The sequence below is a fragment of the Gymnodraco acuticeps genome, unplaced genomic scaffold (assembly GCF_902827175.1).
Source record: "Gymnodraco acuticeps unplaced genomic scaffold, fGymAcu1.1, whole genome shotgun sequence".
NCBI classification, from domain to species: Eukaryota; Metazoa; Chordata; class Actinopteri; order Perciformes; family Bathydraconidae; genus Gymnodraco; species Gymnodraco acuticeps.
The window spans coordinates 813,181-835,827 of NW_022989883.1; the positions used below are offsets into that span (position 1 = coordinate 813,181).

The 22,647-nt window shown below is 41.6% G+C and overlaps 1 protein-coding gene across 3 annotated transcripts in view; it reads right to left on the reverse strand.

The window, feature by feature from the left end:
* Positions 1–22,412, reverse strand: part of smurf1 (SMAD specific E3 ubiquitin protein ligase 1) — a 29,776-nt gene extending 7,364 nt beyond the window's left edge. For all 3 annotated transcript variants that reach the window (XR_004567293.1, XM_034198890.1, XM_034198887.1), the window contains exons 1-15: positions 22,138–22,412; positions 11,900–11,938; positions 10,915–11,023; positions 10,458–10,591; positions 9,174–9,239; positions 8,962–9,037; positions 7,164–7,375; positions 6,772–6,856; positions 6,293–6,439; positions 5,263–5,494; positions 4,001–4,104; positions 1,163–1,277; positions 835–1,013; positions 595–732; positions 199–319 (exon numbers count right to left, since the gene is read on the reverse strand). Coding sequence is in view for 2 of the 3 variants with exons in the window: in XM_034198890.1 (XP_034054781.1) it covers positions 199–319; positions 595–732; positions 835–1,013; positions 1,163–1,277; positions 4,001–4,104; positions 5,263–5,494; positions 6,293–6,439; positions 6,772–6,856; positions 7,164–7,375; positions 8,962–9,037; positions 9,174–9,239; positions 10,458–10,591; positions 10,915–11,023; positions 11,900–11,938; positions 22,138–22,192 (1,812 nt within the window). In the remaining variant the exon portion in view is untranslated. The remainder of the gene's footprint in view (positions 1–198; positions 320–594; positions 733–834; positions 1,014–1,162; positions 1,278–4,000; positions 4,105–5,262; positions 5,495–6,292; positions 6,440–6,771; positions 6,857–7,163; positions 7,376–8,961; positions 9,038–9,173; positions 9,240–10,457; positions 10,592–10,914; positions 11,024–11,899; positions 11,939–22,137) is intronic.
* Between the last annotated feature and the right edge of the window lie 235 nt (positions 22,413–22,647).

Below are 22,647 nucleotides of genomic sequence, written 5' to 3' on the forward strand. Positions count from 1 at the left end.
ATACAACCTCTTTGGACCATTTATAGACTTATTGAAAACAAGCTACAAAATGTAATACCTTGGAAAATGCCGTTTCATAGCCTTAATTTTCACTAATTTGATTGATCAACTTTTAATACTTTTTAAGACCCCGCGGACCCCCTGGACGGATTAAGAGTTTACAAAAAACACGTAAGATGAGCTGGATTGCAGATGTACCTCGAGTTCTTTGTGGTCGAAAGGTTTGAGGAGGTGCTGGGGGATGAGCTCACTGAATCCCTTCTGTAGAGCCAGAAACTGGGCTTCGATTCCTCGCATAAACCGCCAGTTCACATAAAGTCTGAAATACAAACACAACATGGTTCAGGACAAATAAGAAAACTGTAGTAAACTGAAATCAACAGCTCTTCCTGACTACGAAACAGTATATTTTCTGTATCAACGGCAATCAGAATGATGATTTAAATGATGAATACAAATATGTATTAAACCTGCACACCCTACGACGATATACAACATGAATAACACAATAAAAACAGTGGTGTATTAGGTTTAATAAGATATTAATACTGAATCGCCCAGGACGTTTGAGTATAAGACAGTGTCTATTCTCACCTGACGTATTCCTTTTTGTTGTCCTCGGTGACGGGGATATTGCGGCCGTTGGGTTTGAGTTCGTGTTGTGAGAACTTCCCGAAGGCGTTGTGCTCCACGCAGAAGGTGTGGTCGAGGACCGTAGTGATGTCGTTCTCTCTGCACAAAGAGAATTACAAGTTAACAATCTATTTATATCCAAAAGGGGACAGTGCAGGCCATGTGATAAATCTCTCTCTGCGGTCAGAGGCGTTTGCTCACAGTATCCAGACGAGACTCTTGTGCAGCTCGGGGTCGGTGGTCTCCAGGTCGATGAGCGTGATGGGTTTTCCTAGCAGCTGTTTGTAGAAGGGCAGCGTGAAGCTCCCGTTGATGTAGTGACCGTGAAAAACTGCCAGGCCCATCACCCGGCCAACAAAGTGGAAGTAAGACAGGTGGTCCTGAAAGAAAAGCAAGAAAGACAGAGACACCGACGGAGACATACGGGTCAGAGAGGGTCTTCCTATTCAGCTCGACTGTGTGTGTGTGTGTGTGTGTGTGTGTGTGTGTGTGTGTGTGTGTGTGTGTGTGTGTGTGTGTGTGTACTCACAGGGTTGATGGAGGAGTCGGGGTTGATCTGTAGTGTGTAGATATTGTCTGTGGAGTACTGGAACAGGCCGTAATAGGGGTTCAACATTTCATGACACAGCAGGTACAGCCACTCCCTACAGACAACCAGCACATTGTTAACCATTGTTCAAAGCGCAGTCATTAATCATAAAACAATGAGAAGACTGAAGGAAAAAAAAAATGTATATGACGTAGTCCTTGAGTCCAGTGAAGTGTCTTTTCTTAGACTAGCAGCTTTACTGAATAGATGTAGACGTATTAAAGGCGTAGCTCTTATTTTTAAGGTGGGGTTGTATGAGGTATTTTTTGGCACAGAAGCAAAGCAACATAATAGCCACCGCAAAAAGTTACTTTCAGTTGAAATGTATCCTATATTAAGAATATTTATAATATGAATCTTGCCATCAGACAGCCCTTGCTTTGGGAACTGAAGCCTCAAGATGCCTTAAAACATTTGATTGAGTTTAAATGAACACTGTTTAAAATATCTTTAGGGCTTTATCCTGCCCTCAGACTGCCCTTTAAAAGCACCAAAGTCCATTCATAAAAACAGTCATTTAGGTTTAGAGTTATTGGTATACTGCTGCCTCCATAGGTCACTTTGTTTGTGTTATTGTGGGACATTGGTGTTTTGTTCGGATTGACCAAAGTCCCACAATAACACAAACAAACCGACCGATTGAGGCGTCGGCACACCAACATCTCCGTTCTGCAAGCGTAAATGACTGTTTTTGTGGATGGACTTTGGTGCTTTTGAAGGGAGCATAGAAAGGGCAGTCTGAGGACAGGATAAAGAGCTACAAATGTTTTAAATACAGTGTTTATTTAAACTGATATTGATTTTTTAAAGACGTCTCCAGATATGTTTGGATGCTGACCCAATCCACAGCAGTTTATTGATTAGCTTCTGTGCCGGTACTCTGTGTGGCTGACCATCGTCTGCTGTAGGACGTAATGCATTGACTTTAAACAAATAACTCATAGGACCCCACATTGGAAGAATACAAACTATGCCTTCCACTCAGAGTGACCATGAACTAACCACAGCTGCTTTAGGTTGAGTTTACTAACTGGATGTTAAGGAAATAAAAGAATCAAAAAGAAACGGCAGGCATGGCATAGTGGTAAGAATAGGCTGTAAAAATGTGTCTAAAACACTCTCCAAATAAGCAATAGAGAACCTTAGTGACGCATCCTATAACCCGGAAGTAAACTCCTTCCGGTTCGTCAAAAACCAATGCAATCTCTCCATAGGGTTTTGGAAAATAGCTGGAAATAAGGTCTGTGGTTGAAACACATTTAAGAGACGGATCACGTTTTGTTCAGCCGGATAATCTCCACATGTCTATCCTACTTTTATCATTTTCTAATCGTAAATCTAGTCGCCAGAAGCAAAATGCTAACGTTATGCTATAAATGAACTACAGCAGGGTCGCTGCTTCAACGTCACGCCGACTTCAGATCCATATTCAAAACTACAGATTCAAAATGGTACAAGTTGAAGCGTTTGTTTTAACAGTTTGCAGGAGGCAGGCACTTGCTTTCAAGTACCTGTGTACCTGTACTTGTGTTCGGGCGGCAGACACCCTATCCGTTTTTAAGAGTGCGCTTAAGACCTTCCTTTTTGATAAAGCTTATAGTTAGGGCTGATTAGATTCAGCCCCTAGTTTTGCTAATATAGGCTTAGTTTGTCGGGGGACATCTTACTTCTTCCTTCTCTCTGTCTATACCTGTGTACTCTCATGTTCCGATTAACCCAGCTTCCCCAAATGTCTTTCTTTTTGGTGTCTGTATACGCCGGGATCCGGAGTCATGGATGATCCTGCGCTCCTCTGTCCTGCATCACGAGCCCTGGATCTTGAGTCGTGGCTGTGGTCCTGGATCATAGGTCCTGGATGGATATCCTCGTGGATTCATCTTCCTATTATACACACATGCATTTCCAAACATTTGGACTACCTATGTTGCAAATGTATTATCTTTTCAATTTACACACGGCATCTATTGCACGTCTGTCCGTCCTGGGAGAGGGATCCCTCCTCTGTTGCTCTCCCTGAGGTTTCTCCCATTTTTCCCTTTAAACTGTGGGTTTTCTCCGGAAGTCTTTCCTTGTACGATGTGAGGGTCTAAGGACAGAGGGTCTAAGGACAGAGGGTGTCGTATTGTCATACTGATATTCTGTACACACTGTGAAGACCACTGAGACAAATGTAACATTTGTGATATTGGGCTATATAAATAAACATTGAGTGTTTACGTGTTCGGTGTAATGATGTAAAACGGCCTCCACAACTTCTGTAGTCCTATTCAGCCACTTGGTAACAACCATCGTTTTTCAGACACGTAAACTCTTCAGAAATCACCAGCGGGGTCACTGCTGATGTGTTTAATGTCGTTGAACAAAACGTGATCCGTCTCTTCAATGTGTTTCAAACACAGACCTTATTTCCAGCTATTTTCCTAAACTATGGAGAAATTGCATCGCTTTTTGTCGAAGGAACCGGAAGTGGTAACATGCCAACTTACTTCCGGGTTTTAGGACGCGTCACTGCGGCACTCCTTGTACAGCTTCTTAAATAATGTGCCCAATGAAGTGGGAAATACACATATAGGGAAATGTATTTAGATGCTGACAGCACGGAGGTGATGTGAGGAGCTATAAAAACAAAGGGCTGTGAACGTGTAACACTTGATCTTAAGTCAGCAGGGAGATTACAAATGGAATGTGACTGAGGAAAGCAAATTAAAAGGCTTGATGACAGAAATAGAAATCCTACATCAAACACAAAAGTGATCATAGATGTGAACAGCGAGCTACCTGGCCACTCCACCGTAGTCCAGCCCCTCCTCTCCTCTGAACTTCACCATCAGACGCTTCTTCAGGTCTTTGGGCCTCATCTTCATTATTTGCCGATATGACTCCTAAACACAGACGCACGACATTAATACATCATCGCAGAGAAAAGAAAACAAATAGTGACCCACAACACGTGCATTTAGATCAGTGATGTTCTGTTAAACTGTTTATCAGTATCAAAATCTGTCACATTGACCCTAACACACATTTTGAGTTTTATACACTGTTGGAAAGAGATGATTATTCGCTTTTTCATTATATCCTTATTGGTTTTGCTCTCGAAATATAAAAGGGACTATATGTCACATAATACAATGTCTGTGACAGAGCCACACATATGAGGAAAAGGACTTCAAATTATTATGTGGGCACGGCGTGCATCAGGGTTCATACACTTTTTCATCAATGACATCTCCATGACCTTTACCTCATTTTCCATGACCAAAAAAATAACTCCTTCTCAGCGGTGCCACTGAAAATGGTTTATTTTAACATGGAACAGGAAAATAAGGTCTGCATCTGAAACATGTCGTGCCTCTCTAAAACAAATCAAATAGGCTTACTAGCTTCTACAGGCAACTAAAATCTCTCACCAGCAAAATACCTCGTCAGTTAAATGCCATTTTACCTTTCATTACTATACGATATTTATTATCATTATAGTATTTTGGCGATTAGCTAAAATATAAATTATATTTGATGCAACTTTAGTTACATTTCCATGACTTTCCCAGGGCCTGGAATTAGCTTTTTGAATTTCCATGACTTTCCCAGGGCCTGGAATTAGCTTTTTGAATTTCCATGACTTTCCCAGGGCCTGGAATTAGCTTTTTGAATTTCCATGACTTTCCCAGGGCCTGGAATTAGCTTTTTGAATTTCCATGACTTTCCCAGGTTTGTAATGACCGTAAGAACCCTGTGTACTGTACAATGTATTTATCTTCCGAAAATAGGAATAAGAGTTTCATATCCTGAAATACTTTGTTTGTTTAGAATCAACCAAAACACCAAAGTGACCATAACATGAGTTTATAACATGAATCCTTGTTTCTCTCAAAATAGCCGTTTCTACAGCAGAGTGATTTTGATGGAGCGAGTCACATGTGCACAATCGGAGCAGCTTTTGTGTTCTTATACAGTTGAATAAATAGCAAATATGGTTGTTGTGACAGCTGTGTATGAATTCCACAGGAGCCCCCCGTCCCCCGTGTCTCCACACCCACCTCAAAGATCTCCTCTCTGGACACCTCGATGCGACAGTGTCCGGCCTGAGGCTGCTGTAAGGACAGCTCGTGTCGGAGCAGCTTTAATTTATGCACCAGGTCTCTCTCGTATCGCGCCGCCACGTCTCCATCTCCGCCTCCAACTCCCCCGACCACTCCGACGACTCCCCCCTCCTCACCCCCCACCTCCATCTGGGGGGCTTGCGAGGATTCCTTCGCTTGGCTTTGCTGGCTGGAGGTGGGAAGAAGGACATGGGAAAAGTGTAAACATGTCAGAAAGTCAGATTTGAAGGAACTGGACTACACACAGTGCATGCAGCCGGAGCGGCTAAATCTATAAGCCTGCATTTCTGTTTACACACGATTATTAACAGGTCGTGTTCAGAACCAGTCTGAGTCCAGCCTAACAGCTTAACCACAGATTAGTCTTATTTGGTCCGTGTTATGAATGTCTGCCACCAAGGTGTACATTGATGGTGCCATGAGGGATCCAAGAGAGCATAGAGTGGTGCAGGAATGAGTCCTTAACCCGGAAATTAGTTAGCATTTTAGCACTTCTGGTTAGCTCATCTTTAAGTCATTGTTTTTTTATTGTGTCGTTATTTAGATGCTGAAATAAGGTTTGTTGGTAACACAAATTTATAGGATTTTCGAGTTTTGTTCTACGACTTAAAACACGTCAGTTAAAATCCCACTGGTGGATGTCTGAAGAGTCATCACGTCTATCATTAGCCACATTTAGCTTAGCGGTGATGATATGAAGTCATGTGACCGCGCTGTAGTTCCTTAGTAGCCTTAGTATGCTTGAACTATTATTAAAGTGGTGTTAATATGTGGAGATTATCCTGCTGAGAAAATGTGTAAATATCATAAACGTGTGTTTGCAAAGGATCTTATTTTCTGCAATATTCAAAAATCACATGGAGAAATCTAATACTTTTTTAGTCAACGGAGCCTTCGCCATGCTAACTTCCGGGATGGCCTACAAAAACACGCCATCCCTGCACCACTCTGTTTCCGATGTGTATACCTGATAATGGTGTGTAGGCGCGGGTCTGTGAACTGTGTGGTTCGGTTGTTGTGGTCCACAAAGTAGATCCGCCCCGACACGGTGCTGCGGACCTCCCAGCCCACCGGCAGCGGGCCCAGCTCCTCACAGCTCACACTGGCCAGATCCCTGCAGCAGGAAGCAAGCAGCCGAAATCCTCAGCAGCAGCCAGCCAGCCCTCTTTAACTTTTCTGACCCTGCATACTGCTCTTAACCCCCAACGAAACCCCAGCGCTTAAGAAAAACAACCTGGTGATTTTCCCTTAATCTGTTGGTGTTATTACTGCAGAGCAAGGTTGCTGCACACTTTTTGAAATACAATGTAATGATTTTTATTTCTATTAAATCCTTCTCTATGTCCTCCTCCTCTGCTAGTTAGTTAGATAGTCAGCGGGGTTTATTGAAGCCTCGCCTCCTTTCAGGTTTAGCTTGGACTCGAGTGAAGTGATTTGTAAACGTACCGCGGTATTCGAGGGTCGTGCCAGGTGCTGACGCCCGTCTGTGTGTGAAGGAAGTAGACCTGGCCCTGCACCGTCGTTCTTTGTTCTGTTTGAAAAAGAAGAAGAAAAAGGTGTTAAATGACTTAATATGAATAAAAATACAACATGAGATGTTTTAAATATAAAGAGAAATACACATTCAAACATATTTATTTTACTTAAACCGATATATTCCTGCACTTTAACTTTATCTGCATATTGAAGTATGAATGCTTGTCGTTTGTATGTTGTCTTCTCCTGAATGTTGTACGTCTCGTTGTTTTTTGATGGCAAAAAGGAGTAGCTCTACTCATCTCACCTGTATAATGACAATAAAGGATTATTTTCTATTCTATTCTAAATGTTTGACTGACCGTATCCCTCCGGCAGGTCGGGCGGCTGGTGTCCGTGCGGTCTGTTTTGGGGTGTGTGTCCGTGGCCTCTCGAGTCCTGCCCTCTGATTCGCTGCGTCTGAAGACGACCCTCCTGACCGGGCGAGTCGAGCCGACAGTTCCCGCCTCCCGCTGCCCCGGTGGGGTCCGAGTAGGGCAGCGGCTCTTCACTGAAGCATCCCTCAAACACAGGCCTGAAGCACATGATAAGTCAACTGCTTTTGTTTTGATCTTTGGAAGAGGATCAAACAAATCATAACTTAAGTGATGCTGCACAACAACAAGCTCCCAAATAAGTCTCAGTTTAACTTCTCAAGAGATGCCAACATGACGAAGGACACTCAAGTTATTAGCATACGAGTGTTTTTATGAGCATGAGAATTACCTTAGTTGTATGTAAGCAGTCATAAACTCTCAACCCAGAACATCGTTTAACCCTTCACGAAAAAGGTATTTAATATGTTTCTATACTTTAAGATTAACATACGACACGGTTTCCTTTTTCATTGATTGAAAAGTAAATATCACTGTTGTTTCATGAAGGATGAATGTAGACCTAGCTGGTTTGGACGAGGTGTTTTGTAACCTGAAGAATTTCAACACCAGGTTAAGCTTGATTGAGCATGTGTGAAAGCAGCAATCCAATCAGAAGTGGGGCGAAACAAACAGGGCAAGACCCCCGGTGGTGACGTTCGGCTTCCACTCTAATCACATTTACCTGATGCACCATCTGAAGAGCAACTGTCTTGTGAGTGTGTGGTGGTACGCATCCATAGCTCTGCTTCTAAGGCAAACGTATGTCTCCTAATAAGATTCATCAGTAGATCGCAGTAGAGATGCTAGCTGTAGCTCGTGCTCTGCGAGGAAACATGACTAAAAGAGAGGAAGGGATGAATTTGTTTACAGCTTCTGGACCGCTCGTGGAGGTTTCTGTGTACACACAATGACCAAAGAGGCAAACGCAATAACTGTATCCAACAGTCCCTGACAAGGCAAACAAACTGCAGATCTGTAAACACCCTACAAACAAAGGCTCTCTATCACTTCCAATATAGCTGAGAAAGCGTAACAGAAAAGCCCATCAAACATATGTAAGCATTCAACAGTGTCACAACAAGATTTTATTTTTCCGTGAGGTTGTTGTATTGTGTCTCTGAGGTCTGGCAGCGCACTCACCTCACATTTACAGAAATGACAAATAGCTTAAAACAAGGCTGCCAGACTAGCTCTCCACTGTTCGAAGCACCCTCATATTGGAGTTATGCATAGAAGCCTATCATGGCTTCCAGTTGAGAAACGTCTGCAATCTCGTGTTATCACTTTTCTAAAATGTTTCCAATTTAGCAAAAGACCACTGTATTTTTATGATCAAATAGTTTACACAAGAGACGAGCATGACCATAAAACTAGACAAGCTACATCAGGCCATCTACTGGCACCTAAACCCAGGACACATCTTCTGTGTCTTATAGAGCTATAAAGGAATGGAACTCATTGCCAAACTACCTTACTGAAATAGAGCCCAGAGCCTCTTTCAAGAAGAGATTGAAGGGCCATCGACTAATGACCATGTACCCTTGTGAGCTGTGAACCCTAATTTAAATTTGATCGCATGTTGTTGATGATATTGGTGATGTTTTTAATGTTGTTAATGATGTCAGGACTTATGTCCTAAATGTTTCTGTATTATTGTTGTATTGTTTTAAGTGTCGGACCCCAGGAAGAGTAGCTTTTGTCGAGAGCAAAAGCTAATGGGGATCCTTAATAAACATAAACTCACCCGTCATTTTCCAGCAGTCCCCTGCAGTCCACCACAGGGCCACCGCTGCCGATGCGATCTCGCGTCTGTAAGCTCACTGAACACAAGCAGGAGGTCAAAAGGTCAGAGGAGCGACAGAGGGCAGAATATTCACGCGGTCAAACAGACGTTACTCTGGGGGCGAGGTGATGCAGGTCATTTGTAGATGATGTGTCTGTGTGTCCAACCCTTACCTACGATCTGCCCCCGCACTGCGTCACTGTCCGAGGGGTTCAGCTTACAGAGGTCTAGTCGCTGGTCTGGAAAGGAAGGAAAGGAAATGTAAACCAGAGGATTTTTGCATTAGCCTGTTGAGCCCCGAGTCTGTTTTTCAGGTTTCAGGCTCGAAAATGACATTCCCAGAACAAATGACTATTATCTTCACTTCTAAAAAGGGTAAATTAATCATCTTTTTTCTCAAAGCAATGATAAACCTGTGAGTTGGATGTAGAAAAGTGAGAATCAATATACATTTTTTTATAAATTCAGATTGAACATAGTAAAAAAATGTAAATTATAGTGTCCGTCCAAAAAAAGACCATTACTTATAGTGAAAACTACCCTTGAATGATGGGATAGTAGACTAAAAGCTTTAAGAATCCACACTATAACATATAATAAGTACCCTGTATCAAGATTGATGCAAAACAAGTGACATTTAACTTTTTTAAGAGAGATTTAGAAGAAAAAACCCCACTTCTGGGGTCATTTGGGGGGATGTGGGTGTATTTGCCGTTTCTCTGGAACCCATTGGTCGATTTTGATGATTGACATCTCTTTTGAACCGTTAGAGCCAATAGAATCGAAGGGGAAGTTCCACATACACACACACTACCATTGAGAAGTGAAAGCTATGCGCGTGCAGTCGAAAGCAATGTTATGCTCTGAAAACTGAAAGCTAGGTTTATTGCTGATGGATTATCAGAAATCATTTCAAAGTGACACAGACACATTGGATTAACCTTCAGCAGCGTTTTATCGTTTTAATGCCATTGAACACGACTTTTGATCAGAACAACAACAACATATTGCCGTTTTTCCTTCGTAATGCTACGTGTTGTGAAGTCTGGTTTTGTTTCCCATGTCGCGAGTTCTGATCGCTCAGTGATGACACTAATACCTGTAGAATCTGTGGAGTCTCAGTTTGCTAATCGATATCTTGTTTGTGCAGATACGATAAGTAATAAGGGTATTTTAACGTGAGTTCTGTGCTAAGTATGTTAGCATTTTTTCGCTCAGGGCTCATTTAGACGCTTCTTGTGAGACTTGTGTTTTGTTTCGGTAAAAATGGTTCGTATCGTCAGTTAGCTGAGTTTCTTCCCGTTAAGCGGCTATGACACATTCATAGGTTTTTAAAATGTTAAGAAGCACTGAGACACAGTTTCGTGAAAAAAAACCCCGCAGCCCCCTGTACCGGGGGCTCTCGGGCTTAACAGGTTAATGTGTACTTAAAAATCACACAGAAAAGAGGGACTTACATCCTGTGTCTTTTAGCCTGCTGATGGCGTTAGAAAGCAGTCGTATGCAGCCCAGGAAGCCCGCCCCCTGTCGTTTATGGATCTTTTTGTGGTTCCATATGCTGATCGTGATGGAGTCTGTCTTTCCAATGTAGCTGAAAAACAGGTGTTAGATTCAGAAATTACTTCATGTTTACTACAACACAGTCTGGTGTCAAGAATATAAGGTTTTGTGTCTTGACCTTTACATAAATATAAACAAAGAAGTTGAAAATAACTGTGGAGTTGCAGCCCTGAATATAAAGTCTCCCTTTTTGTGAGACATAATGTGCCCGTGTGATTGTTTGAGAATAATGGACCAAATGTAATTGATAAAAGAAGACCTCTTTGAAGTATATTGTTCAATTTCAAGATAAAACCAGTAAGGAAACATGTATTTAAGTGCATAGTAGCTGTGGTTGTGTGGCGGTAGACTCACAGGTCGTAGTGCTGATTCCATTTGGGGTCCAGTGTGCTCTTGACTGTGTCTGTAGAGTGGCATTGACCCGATCCATCCACCACAACCTTGGCGAAGGGATCCGGTAGTCCTACACACACAGCTCAGATTAATAGCTTGTATCCCCCACGGTGAAACCCAATGAGATAGCATCTAGTTATTAGCAATATCTCAAATGGCTTAAGTGATGCAGATAACATTTCTCTACAACAAAGCAGAGCTGCAGACATTCAGCAGATTACTCTTATTATCTCTACTTTGACTAAAACCAGCCTCCAGTTAAAAAGCTCTAAACCAATAACAGCATATTTTATCTGCTTTTTGGGCAGCGCATGATTTAATAAAAGTGGATGAAATTAAAGCAAAGATATGGTCATGACAAACAGCAACTGAGGGACATCAATGGCAATAGAGTGGCGTCTGAATGAGTCGTTAAACTGGGAAATGAGTTAGCATTTTAGCAGTCCCTCGTCACCATTTCTTAAATGCGTTTTGGTTTGAGGGTCAACGTTAGAGTTCTGTGGTTAACACAAGGGTGAAATATCTTTCTATTTTGTTCTAGAACGTAAAACACGTCAGTAGATACCCCACAGGTGAACCCTAATCCTAACCCAAGTTGCTAAAGACTTCTAAACGTCATCAAGCCGAATGTTAGCCGCCTTTAGCATGTGCTTTGTGGAGATCATCCTGATGAACAGAACGTGTAAGTACCAGAAACTCCTGTTTGCTAGAAGTCTTAATTTCTGCAATATTCCAAAATCAGATTGACTTTTTGTCAACGAACCATTGAGATGCCAACTTCCCGTTCCACCTACACAAATAATGTCATCAGTGCACCGCTACATGTGTTTACAGAGTTGCTTTTGATGTCACACACAGACCCTCGTTGAAACACATCTCATCACGTAAACCAACCGTCATCACGGTGAAATCATGCACATGTAAATGAGCACATCTTAATACTTACGAAAGAAGTCTTTCTTTGCGAGGTTCTTGGCACATAATACTGCAAAAGAATAGAAAATCATTATGAACAAAATGCCGCACACACAAATATGTAAATGATCTCAGGGTGTGTGGAGGCTGGCGTAAATCTACACTGGAGCGCAGTGTGGAGGAAGAACGCTGCTCAGGGTAATATATGAATGCCAGAAGATGGTAATGAGCAGGAGAACTTATGTGACTTGCAGGAGGAGAATGGGCAGTAAAGTATACGCTAGTGTCAGGATCACACACACACACACACACACGAGAGTGGCAGGGTGCCTTCGCTGCCACATCATCTTTGTGGATCCAGAGAGCAAAACTACACTTTTACACGTTCCTAATCGTGCAATAAGTATTTACTTTATTGTGTGTGTGGGAGTGTGTGTGCAATTTCTTGTTATTTGTTTGCCAGGCTGCGTATGGTGGCGTTTTTCATTCTAGGTCACTGCTGTAAAACTTAAAACAACACAGCAATAAACTAATTATTAGAAACCACACCACGTCCAGTTCGTAGAGGACTTGATTACAGTGTGGGCATTGGACACAAACAAGCAGCCTGTTTGCATAAAGCTGATGTAATGCAGTCAGAAAAGAGTAACCTGTAATCGACGTAATAACTAGAATAATATTTACACTGCATGTATACATGTCCGGCGCTAAGTACCAGCTTTTAGGTCTTTGCTGGGAACATTATGTGGTCTGACAGTTGGGACAAATTGGATATAAACATGTTGATGAAATGGCTCTAGGTGCGAGTTCTCTTTGCTCCAACGCAGAGGGGACACGTGCAGCGTTACAGCGTTACAGCAGGAGAGAGCCACAGCTTAGTGTTGCATATCTTACATGCGTTACAAAAAGTACTAAGTTATAATATAATAAACAATATGCTAAAAAAAGATTAAAAGTTACATAATTTTCAAAAATAAAGATCAAAAACAAATCAAATCAAATCCTGTAGCAGTTCTTAGGATTTAGCAGCCCGGATATATTAGTGATTAAAGATGGCATATGTATAAAAGCACATAGTTTGACGGTCTTGTTCAAATAACAGGTCAAAACTCGCCTTTTTATAACTGTTTTTAATGTGTATTAAATTGTATTTTTTCTTATGCGAGTCTGCAAACAATAGAATGAACAGAAAACTGATTCATGTCAACGTTGAAGCAGAACACATTTTCAGAGTGGCATCATTATTAATGTTATTATGTGTCGTCTATGTTAGGCGGATTATCCAGCGAAACAACTCATCGGAATTTGACTAAAATCACAACACGGAGAGGTGCAACATCCAAACTGCACGAGGCACGATGACTTTAGAATCGTCATGGTTTAAAATGTCATTCTGAATGAATATTGTGTTGCAGAGAAGTCCCAGCCTACAGATCGTACTCTACAGATTTAAGAACAAGTCTGTGTACTAAATATCTACAATAAACACAATCACGCCATGATCCAATTACTCAACTGTTCAATTCTAATTAAAAATAACTAGGCAATATTGTGAATCATATTACAATGTACATACAGTTGCAAGAAAAAGTGAACCCTTTGGAATGACCTGGATTTCTGCATAAGTTGGTCATAAAATGAGTTCTGATCTTCATCTAAGTCACAACAATAGACAAACACAGTCTGCTTCAACTAATAGCACACAAACAATTATATGTTTTCATGGTTTTATTGAACACACCATGTAAACATTCACAGTGCAGGGTGGACCCCTCGGCTAAAGACTTCTTCAAGAGCTAATTGGAGGAGTCAGCCAACCTGGAGTCCAATCAATGAGACGAGATTGGAGGTGTTGGTTAAAGCTGCCCTGCCCTATAAAAATACACTATTCTTAAGAAGCATTGCCAGATGTGAACCATGCCTCGCACAGAAGAGCTCTCAGAAGACCTTAAGAATTGTTGACTTGCATAAAGCTGGAAAGGGTTACAGAAGTATCTCTAAAAGCCTTGATGTTCATCAGTCCGGTAAGACAAGTTGTCTATAAATGGAGAAGGTTCAGCACTGTTGCTACTCTCCCTAGGAGTGGCCGTCCTGTAAAGATGACTGCAAGAGCACAGCGCAGAATGCTCAATGAGGTGAAGAAGAATCCTAGAGTGTCAGCTAGAGACTTAAAGAAATCTCTGGCACATGCTAACATCTCTGTTGACGAATCTACGATACGTAAAACACTGAACAAGAATGGAGTTCATGGGAGGACACCACGGAGGAAGCCACTGCTGTCCAGAAACAACATTGTTGCACGTTTGAAGTTTGCAAAAGAGCACCTGGATGTTCCACAGCACTGCTGGCAACATATTCTGTGGACAGATGAAACCAAAGTTGAGTTGTTTGGAAGGAACACACAACGCTATGTGTGGAGAATCCAAAGGGTTCACATACTTGTTCTTGCAACTGTACATCAAAAATAAATGCAAATAGGGTTTTTGCCCCAAATTGTTCCGTGGTAGTTTCTACACCTTGATGAACAAAGGGATGTAAGGTTCTCTGGACAATCAGCAGCACTTGCTCTGCAGGTATGGAGGTGTTCAATTACCGCATGGATTCCTCCCTGAAGGCGGGTAACTCAACCCACTGACTGACAGGTAATTAAGATACATTGCGGTGTTTGGTGACCTGGAACAGCTGGCAGAATGTGGCAGAATATGTTCAAAGAGAAATACTTTGGCTCCATTTCTGTGTGTAATTATATCACGTCAATCATCTTTATGCAACCAGGCGAGGGAGTGCCGTCATCCTTAACTGGTTTCACAGGCTTTGTTTAACACGGTGAGCTTTAAACAAAACTAAATGCATTCAAATGATATTTATTATAATAATAATATCATTTATAAAACCAAAAAACTTCCACAGTCCGCTGCTTTTCTCCGTCTTAAATTGTTAAATAAATGAAGCACTTTAATTTATTTTGTTCCGATCTTTATTTTGATTCAAAGTAATACAATGATTATTCAAAAGCTGTGTGTTTTTGTTGGGAGGGGTGCCTAAGTTGATTATGATCAAATGGAATAATTCGATGTATACGAACAGAGCCATAGCTAAGTGTGTTGGGTCTAAAGGTGTGTTTTGCTCCGCTCACCGGCCCCTCACAGCGGGCAGAGCTGCCCCTCCCTACTCGCAGACCTCGCAGACTCAAACCTCATCTCATGCCCAAATCCCAGCTGAGAGGGTCTTCTCTACAGCTGGCCTGATTGTGAATCGTCTCCGCTCCCCGCCTCTCCCCTGAGTAGACATGCTCATATTCTTAAACAGCAATGAGTATTGAATAGCTGCATTCTGTGCATAGGCCTGTTATAGGTTGCTGATCTCTGTTGTCATGGGTTACGTTACCCCTGTAGGCCTATAGCTGTCAACTGTTCAAACTGCGATCACCAGTTCAATACATTCGACTTGGTGTCTATACTTATTGGATGTATTTTTTTCAACATTTTTATTTTATTTTATTTTATAGGATACGTACATTTCGGTAAACCGGTTAACCGTTTTTTTTAGGGGTCGAATATTCGAATATACATTTGCTTTCAAATTCCCATGACCAAGTCGTTTTGAGCATTCGAAGTCTGACGACACCTACATTTACTGTTTCATTATTTTAGATTCATTATTTAGTAGTGGTTTATGCTTTTATTTGAAAGGTGGTTTCCGGCAGAGGATGATTCAGACACCTGGTAGGTGTGTATATATTGCAGACAGGTGTAGGTGGGGTTAGCGCGCCAGAATAGGCATATGGTTTTTTAGCAGGGGAAGACAAAAGGAGGCCACAGGAAAGGCAAAAAGGGCAAGATGTGGGAAAACCATTGTCGATGTAGTGTGGGATAATGGATCAGTGGAATATAACTGCAAAAAAAACACGTTCTTGTCTCTGGACTTTGGATCCTTTCTCCTGCGTCTGGTGCCATAGCGGCAGTTACATTTTTGAGTCAATTTCCCGTTTTATTTTTTATCATTTTGCTGCTACAGCGACATGAAAGGCATGAAGATTGGTTGGTGTGTTTCAGAAAAAGCGAAGGCATCTCATGATCTATTAAACCTGCTGCTCCCGTCTGATTTGCTACACCACCTGACAGTCAGTGTTATCGTATCTTTGCGGCCAAATTAAAAACCTGGGCATGATGTGCTTTGGCCCAGACAGACCTCTAGGAAGTCAGTCAGCCAGACGGCGGTTTAGGATGTGGTGAATTAGTGCGGTGGCGTAGATGTGTCTGGCTAACGGTGGTTTACTTCCTGTGATTAACCCGTGGAGAATGGCTGCAGGATATCCTTTCCTCTTCCTCATCGAAACCCTGTTCATTCCTCCTCCTCCTCTTCCTCCTGACTCACACATTCCACTCTCAGACCTCATCTTCTCCCAGACACAATGAAAGAAACGCAGCTGCAGCGGGACAGAATCAAGTTTCTAATTTGCCCCGGCTTCCTCTTTTAGACGAGCAGACGAGGAAGACTTTTTCCGGCACTGTCACATCTTTGCCATCCGTCCTCTTTGACCGGCTCTGAATATGTGACGGGCCCTTTTTTCTCAGCGTCTCAGGAAATTCTTCATCCTGCCAAGGTCACGGCTGGTAAAGACACACACAGCTTCGGCTCAGCTGGTTCTCAATTTACCCCGCTTTCTTTTTTTGGCATTCATGTCCTTTCCTTTCTGAAACCTTTTTTGTAAAAACCAAGAGGGAGCCAGCGGGGGGAGAATTATTTTCAATCTTGAGTGAACACACAACATCGCAAGAGAGTTAAAGGAGAGGGGAGCTTTTTACCACCTCAGAAGCAACAGTGTTAAGAATTTGAAGGCGTACCATTTTGTTCGCCCAACCTCCCTCAGATATGTGTCTAATTATCTCTACTCCTGTCAGGTATGACAAGAACCAGAAAACTGCAGAAGCTTGTTAAAGCGTCTTAAATCAAAATAAGGGCAGAGTTTTCTGTAAAAGCTGCCAAGGTGCCATGAACTATCTTCACATTTAAATCAATACTCGTGACGACCACGAACCGAGCCAAAGCAGTTTAAATACTGCGATTTCTCAGATGAAATAAAGCAGAAGGACCCATGTGAGATTACAACAAAGCTTCTCCTCTCAGCAACAACAAAGACATGTGAGCAAATCTCTCACCTGCTTAATAACATGCCCTGCGCCGACAGCTAAACACAGTATGACAAACAGTTCTCCCAACACATACAGAAGCTAGGTTACAGTGCATCTCTCTGTTGTCACATTGACAGGCTCTCCATTGTCAGCTCCTGCATCGACTCTCTGTGCTTCTGCACAGGCTGCTGGCTCAGTAAGTGAGAGGATTAGAAGTGCTTATGCTGCTTCCTAAGTAAGCATGATTCCCCCTTTCCCCCTCCCTCAATCTCTATCTCACACTTGAGCTGCTTATTGTGTCCTTTCCTTTTTCAACTGCTCTTTTTTACCGTAAGTTATTCCTCTTTCTTCGCCTCTATCCCATGTCGCCTACTGACACTGCTCTGTGTTTGGGGGGAAATAGTTGAATCCAAGTGCGAAGGAACAAAACATTAGCAGGACGTGTTTAGGGCTCAACGATTAGTCAATTTTAAATCGAAATCGCGATTTGAAATGATGCAATTATCAAATCGCAAAGCCTGCGATTTCTTTTAGTTTTGTTTTGTTCTTCTTGTGCGTCAGTCATCCACACCAATCAGAAGTGCTGTGCTCCACATGAACCAGCCATTGTTAACCAATCAGAAGTGGCCCTTGATAGAAGGTGATTGACAGATTGATCCAATCACCTGCCAAGTGTTTTTGAAAGTGCCTGCCCTTTCCAAAAGGCTTCCAATGGAGCTTTCCTCGATGGTTTCTGAGTCAGGTTAGCAATGCTCCATCACGTGTTTCTATCACAGGGTGAATCTTAAACTGAAGCTCGACTTTAAAGCAACCCAACAGAAGTTTCATGTAACTTTAGTTCTTTCACTCGTAGCTCGGGCTGCGGGGTGCTAGAGACGGGAGCACGTTGATGCGACCTTCCTAGCCGGAGATATGGCCGCATTTTATATAAACTTCCGTTGGGTCGCTTAAAAACAAATATCGCAAATCCATTCGCAATATCTGTCAGAAAGATTGCAATTAGATTATTTCCCCAAATCGTGTTGCTACCATGAGCAAAACATCATATCCCTTGAATCACTCATTCTTATATGGATTAGATGACATTTTCTTTTCACAATAACACATTCATACCCAAACAAAGCAACTACTTCTTCTTGGGCCCAACGCGAGTCCACAACGCTTATTTCCAAATGACAGATACATAATTCATTGACATTTAAAAGAAACATCACTACATGGACTAGTGCAATATTCAAATAGCAGGAAGCGCGATATTTGGCAAAGGCTAAATATGTGAAGATATCTGAACGAAGTATAATTCAATTTGATAATGGGAACCATATCGCGATACGAGTAAGATGAACCACAATCGTGCTGCACTGATTTCGGTAAACTTTACCACATACTGACAACAACCAGTCCCTGATAGGAAGTATTACTTAAAGCAAGCAACACTTTATCAAATAAGAAACCTTTTTGATCGTGCATTTGAGGCCCACTTTCGGTGTTTCATACTCTTGGCTTAAGACACAAATGTGATAAAACAAAGTCCTAAAGCAGACAGGCAAAATCTTTATCTGCAAATGTTTCTCGATAAGACTTTCAAAGCGTTTTGTCATCATATTTTTCCTCTATTCAGTACAATAGTCTCCATTCACATCTCACTCGATCATGAAACCTAATTTGACACTTTTGGAAAAGCCCCTCTTATTTAGCTAACTTAAGCTAACCAGAACACCGCCTTCTAGCTAGCTAAAATATGTCCATATAACGCAGTTTCTAAAATGTGAGTCAGACTCGCCCTGGTCTTTGTCTGCGTCTCCGCCACACACACAGGCCTTTCAGATGTAGGCCAAACAACCCCTCTCTCAGACTAAACACAGCGCTGGCCAGCCACAGCATTGCTCTCCCATTGGCTCATCACACATTCCTCACCCAATTAGAATTCCTCTCATACCTGTGGGGGCGGGGCACAGTCAGGGGCAATAACCACTGTTTGCATTCAAGCTGAAATAATGAGTACCCTCCACTGCGTAAAACACCCATACACACTTTCACTACTTCCTTTCAGTGTGCGGATCACCTGAAACACAACACTGAAGACTTCAACTAGACTTGAAGATTGTTTTTGTGTTATTTTAAACAGATTACTTATATTGTATGTACCATGTTGGTACTGAAAGGGCTGCTCAAATGCAACCAAATGTTATCAAAATCATAAAATGGACCAGTGGAATAATCAGACCAGAGAAAGCTGCATTTTTGATAAAAGGTTTAATATTTTTTATTTATTTAAAAACGTTTTTAGATTATTGCGAAGCAGCCTACAAATTGGATACACCAGACTTAATCAAAGGTTTTTGTTTGGAACATATCCTCCTCTTTTTTTTACCACTACATAATCTTTTAATATACGTTTCAATCATAATGAGTGTTATGGTTCAAATACGACATCACTCCAATATCATCATCATATTGAAATTGCAATTTTAATAGTGATTTTCCATTAACATGTAGCTCTGTACTGAACCAATTCCCTATGACTGCATTTCTCCTAACTTGGGCTCAAGCTAAGGATTATTTTAATTGCTAATAAATCGATCAACTGTTTCATCGAGGGACTAAAACAGGAAGTACTGCTGTTGTGAGCCCGGATTGCCAATTGAGACACTATGTGTAACTGGTTAATACAGATAAACATATCTTGTAACTAAAATGAGAAAAATGTATGATAAGGTAAGAAGTATGCCAGATCTGGAGGAGTGTAGGTTTCGTCAATACTCTGCTCTCTTTAAATCAAAAACAGGAATAGAGTAGGAAAATAAACAGCCAGCTTGTAGCTCTTTTACTCGGCATCATCCCTCACAATCATACACTTGAAGTGCTCTCCTGCACCGGTGCATACAGACCAAAAGAAAACCTATTTAGGCTACAGGCAAGCACATTATGGTGTGTGTTTGCTCAACGTTGAATCAGAAGAAGGACAAGGCGTCTGCCCAGCGGCGCAGAGTGGTCATTACCATTTGAATAGAGGCCCCTGGGTGCCCAGTGGGGTTACATTAGCTACAGTAAAAACCATTGTTCCAGCTGTGTCCGTGTGTGAGAGGGAAAGAAAAGACCTACATGTGCCCTACAGAGGAAAGACTGACCCTAAAACGAACACAAATATAGTAGAGTAGATAACAGGATGACCAAAAGAGCCAACTTGTCAAGCTTTTCTGGGTAACACTGAGTTGACAGTCACATTTGTTTTGCTCCAGCTGACACAGCAGCAGAGGTGGGAGAAGTACTCAGTGTAGAATTACTCTGTTACAAGTCCTGCAACCAAAAGGTTACTTTAGTAAAAGTACAGAAGTAATGGCATCAAAACATACTTAAAATACCAAAAGTATAGTATATATATGCAGATTGACCGATTTTAGAATAATATATATCATTTGTTTTGATTATAATTGAATGACTTTGTATGCTGCAGGGTAGCTTGTGAATTTACTCCAGGTGTAACTAAAGTATGTTTTAGGTGTTGTTTATATTTAACATCATTTAACAAAATCTAAAAAAGTAACTCAAGGTCACAAGTAAATGTAGGGGAGTAAAAGTACATGATTTACCTCTGAATTGTAGTGGGTAGAAGTACAAAGTAGATACAATTGTATTTAGACAGTTTTATTCCACAGGCCATAAGACTGTTGCACTCCTGAGCTCGGAAGTGCCTTGATAACTTTTAAGCATTCATCTGTTGTCTCACATTTATTTATTACTACCATAGGCAGTGTTTTATCCTTGTAGAGTATTTAATTTTACATTCTGTTTTAGTCATCTTATTCTATTTGATATGTATATAGTTCACTGCATACACATTTACCTGCACATTTGTCACTTTCTCTTGCACTATTTGATGGGTAATAGTTTATTTGATTGTTTATGTCTTATATACTTATGTAGCATTGTTGAAGGAGCATGGGATTTAAGATGTCCATTGCCATAACTACACTGTAGCTACTGTGCATCTGACAATTGAATCCAAAGTACAGTACTTGAGTACATCTACTTAGTTACTTTACACCACCGCACAGCAGCGAAATCCATACTCATGGCTAATGCATGCTAGCATTTTTAAATACACCGAGAGATTGATTTTGTTTCACACAGGGTGTAGTTCGACATTAGCTTTAATCCCAGGATCAGAGCTCATCACATTCAGGTCAAGCGATGTGTTCGGCTGGTCAAACCCCAAAAATATGGGTGTAGCTAGCAGGCGTTAGCGGTCAACGGTAACTACAGTGTTACTATAAGCTAACGCTAGCTGGTTGGGAAACAAGTGTTGGCTAATCGTAAAGTTTTTTAATACAGCTTTCGAGAGTGGGTGTTTCTAATGACCTGTAAGGATAGGTCTTGTATACAGTGAAACCCACATTGATAGTGAGTAGCTTTCTCGACTGTCCTCTCGGTAATTTGGGTTAGCATATGAGCTAACAAGCTAGCACTTGTGCCTCCAGGAAGTGTGCCGGCCGTTGGAGCAAAGTTATCGCAGTGGCTAAACGGCGGTACTACAACTTCAGTATCAATCTGTGACGTCGCTGGGCCCCAAAATACTATTTCCCCATTGACTTACATTAGGAAAGAGACGTCTGTTAATCAGCATTAATATATTTTTTAAGCTAATTAAACTGCCCAGCAAGAACACTTGTATATAACCTTATTTAAATAACTGTGGACTTAAAGTTGTAAAAATGAAGTTAAAAGCTGAATCCAGAGTTATTTTATCTCTCCATTCATTTGATTCAACCGAGAGCGGGAGATCTGGGGCGGGGCTAAAGGGAAAACCGAACTGCGCATGCTCTATGGGCCCACATACGGGTACTTTTGCTCAGGCCGTTTTGAGCTTCATGCGCCACGGAGCATCTCTCATAGAAATGAACGGGGTCCCGCCTCCGACGCTGTATCCAGTTCTCTTTATACATCTATGGGCTGTTAGCCACACAAAAACCGGATGTTTGGGCAAACAGCAGAGCCGAGAGCCTCAAAGAGACACTGTTAGGTTTGCTAATAACAACACTTTGAAACAGTGGTTTGTATGGAGAAACATTTTAGCTCCAGTTAAAACATGCACCGTAAGGGCTTTCTTTCTTTCGGTGTCGTTTTTTTTTACCTGTCAGTCGAATTTTGATGCTGGACCCGTTCCTCCGAGTCCCAGGATTCGACATCACTCCGGGAAAAAACGATCACTCAAACTTCCCCGTTGGAGTCCCCTCCAAAAACACCGTTTCTCCACTCAATGGGAACGCGAAACACTTACGTTTAAAAACATGCGGTTTGTTTTTGTTTTCCACACGGGTAAAAATGTATTATTTCATCGCAAAGTCCTGTGCTCTTTCGAAATCCAACAACACGGGAGAGCATTTTCGGGCAGGCTCAAGCACGTACTGACGTCATGTCCTTAACGGGTATAACGTGACGGGCGCGCGTCCGGGAAGCGTGGGCGTGCCCGTATAGATCAGATTCTTAATTTCTTACATTGAAGCCTTCAGTTCTGCTTTATTTTAAAGTACTGTATTGTATTCCACACTAGTAAAAGAAAAAATACCCGTGACAAAGCCTATTTATGTTAATTTTCACTGTATTTTTATGATTATAAATATAGATTTCAAAGATAATGTTT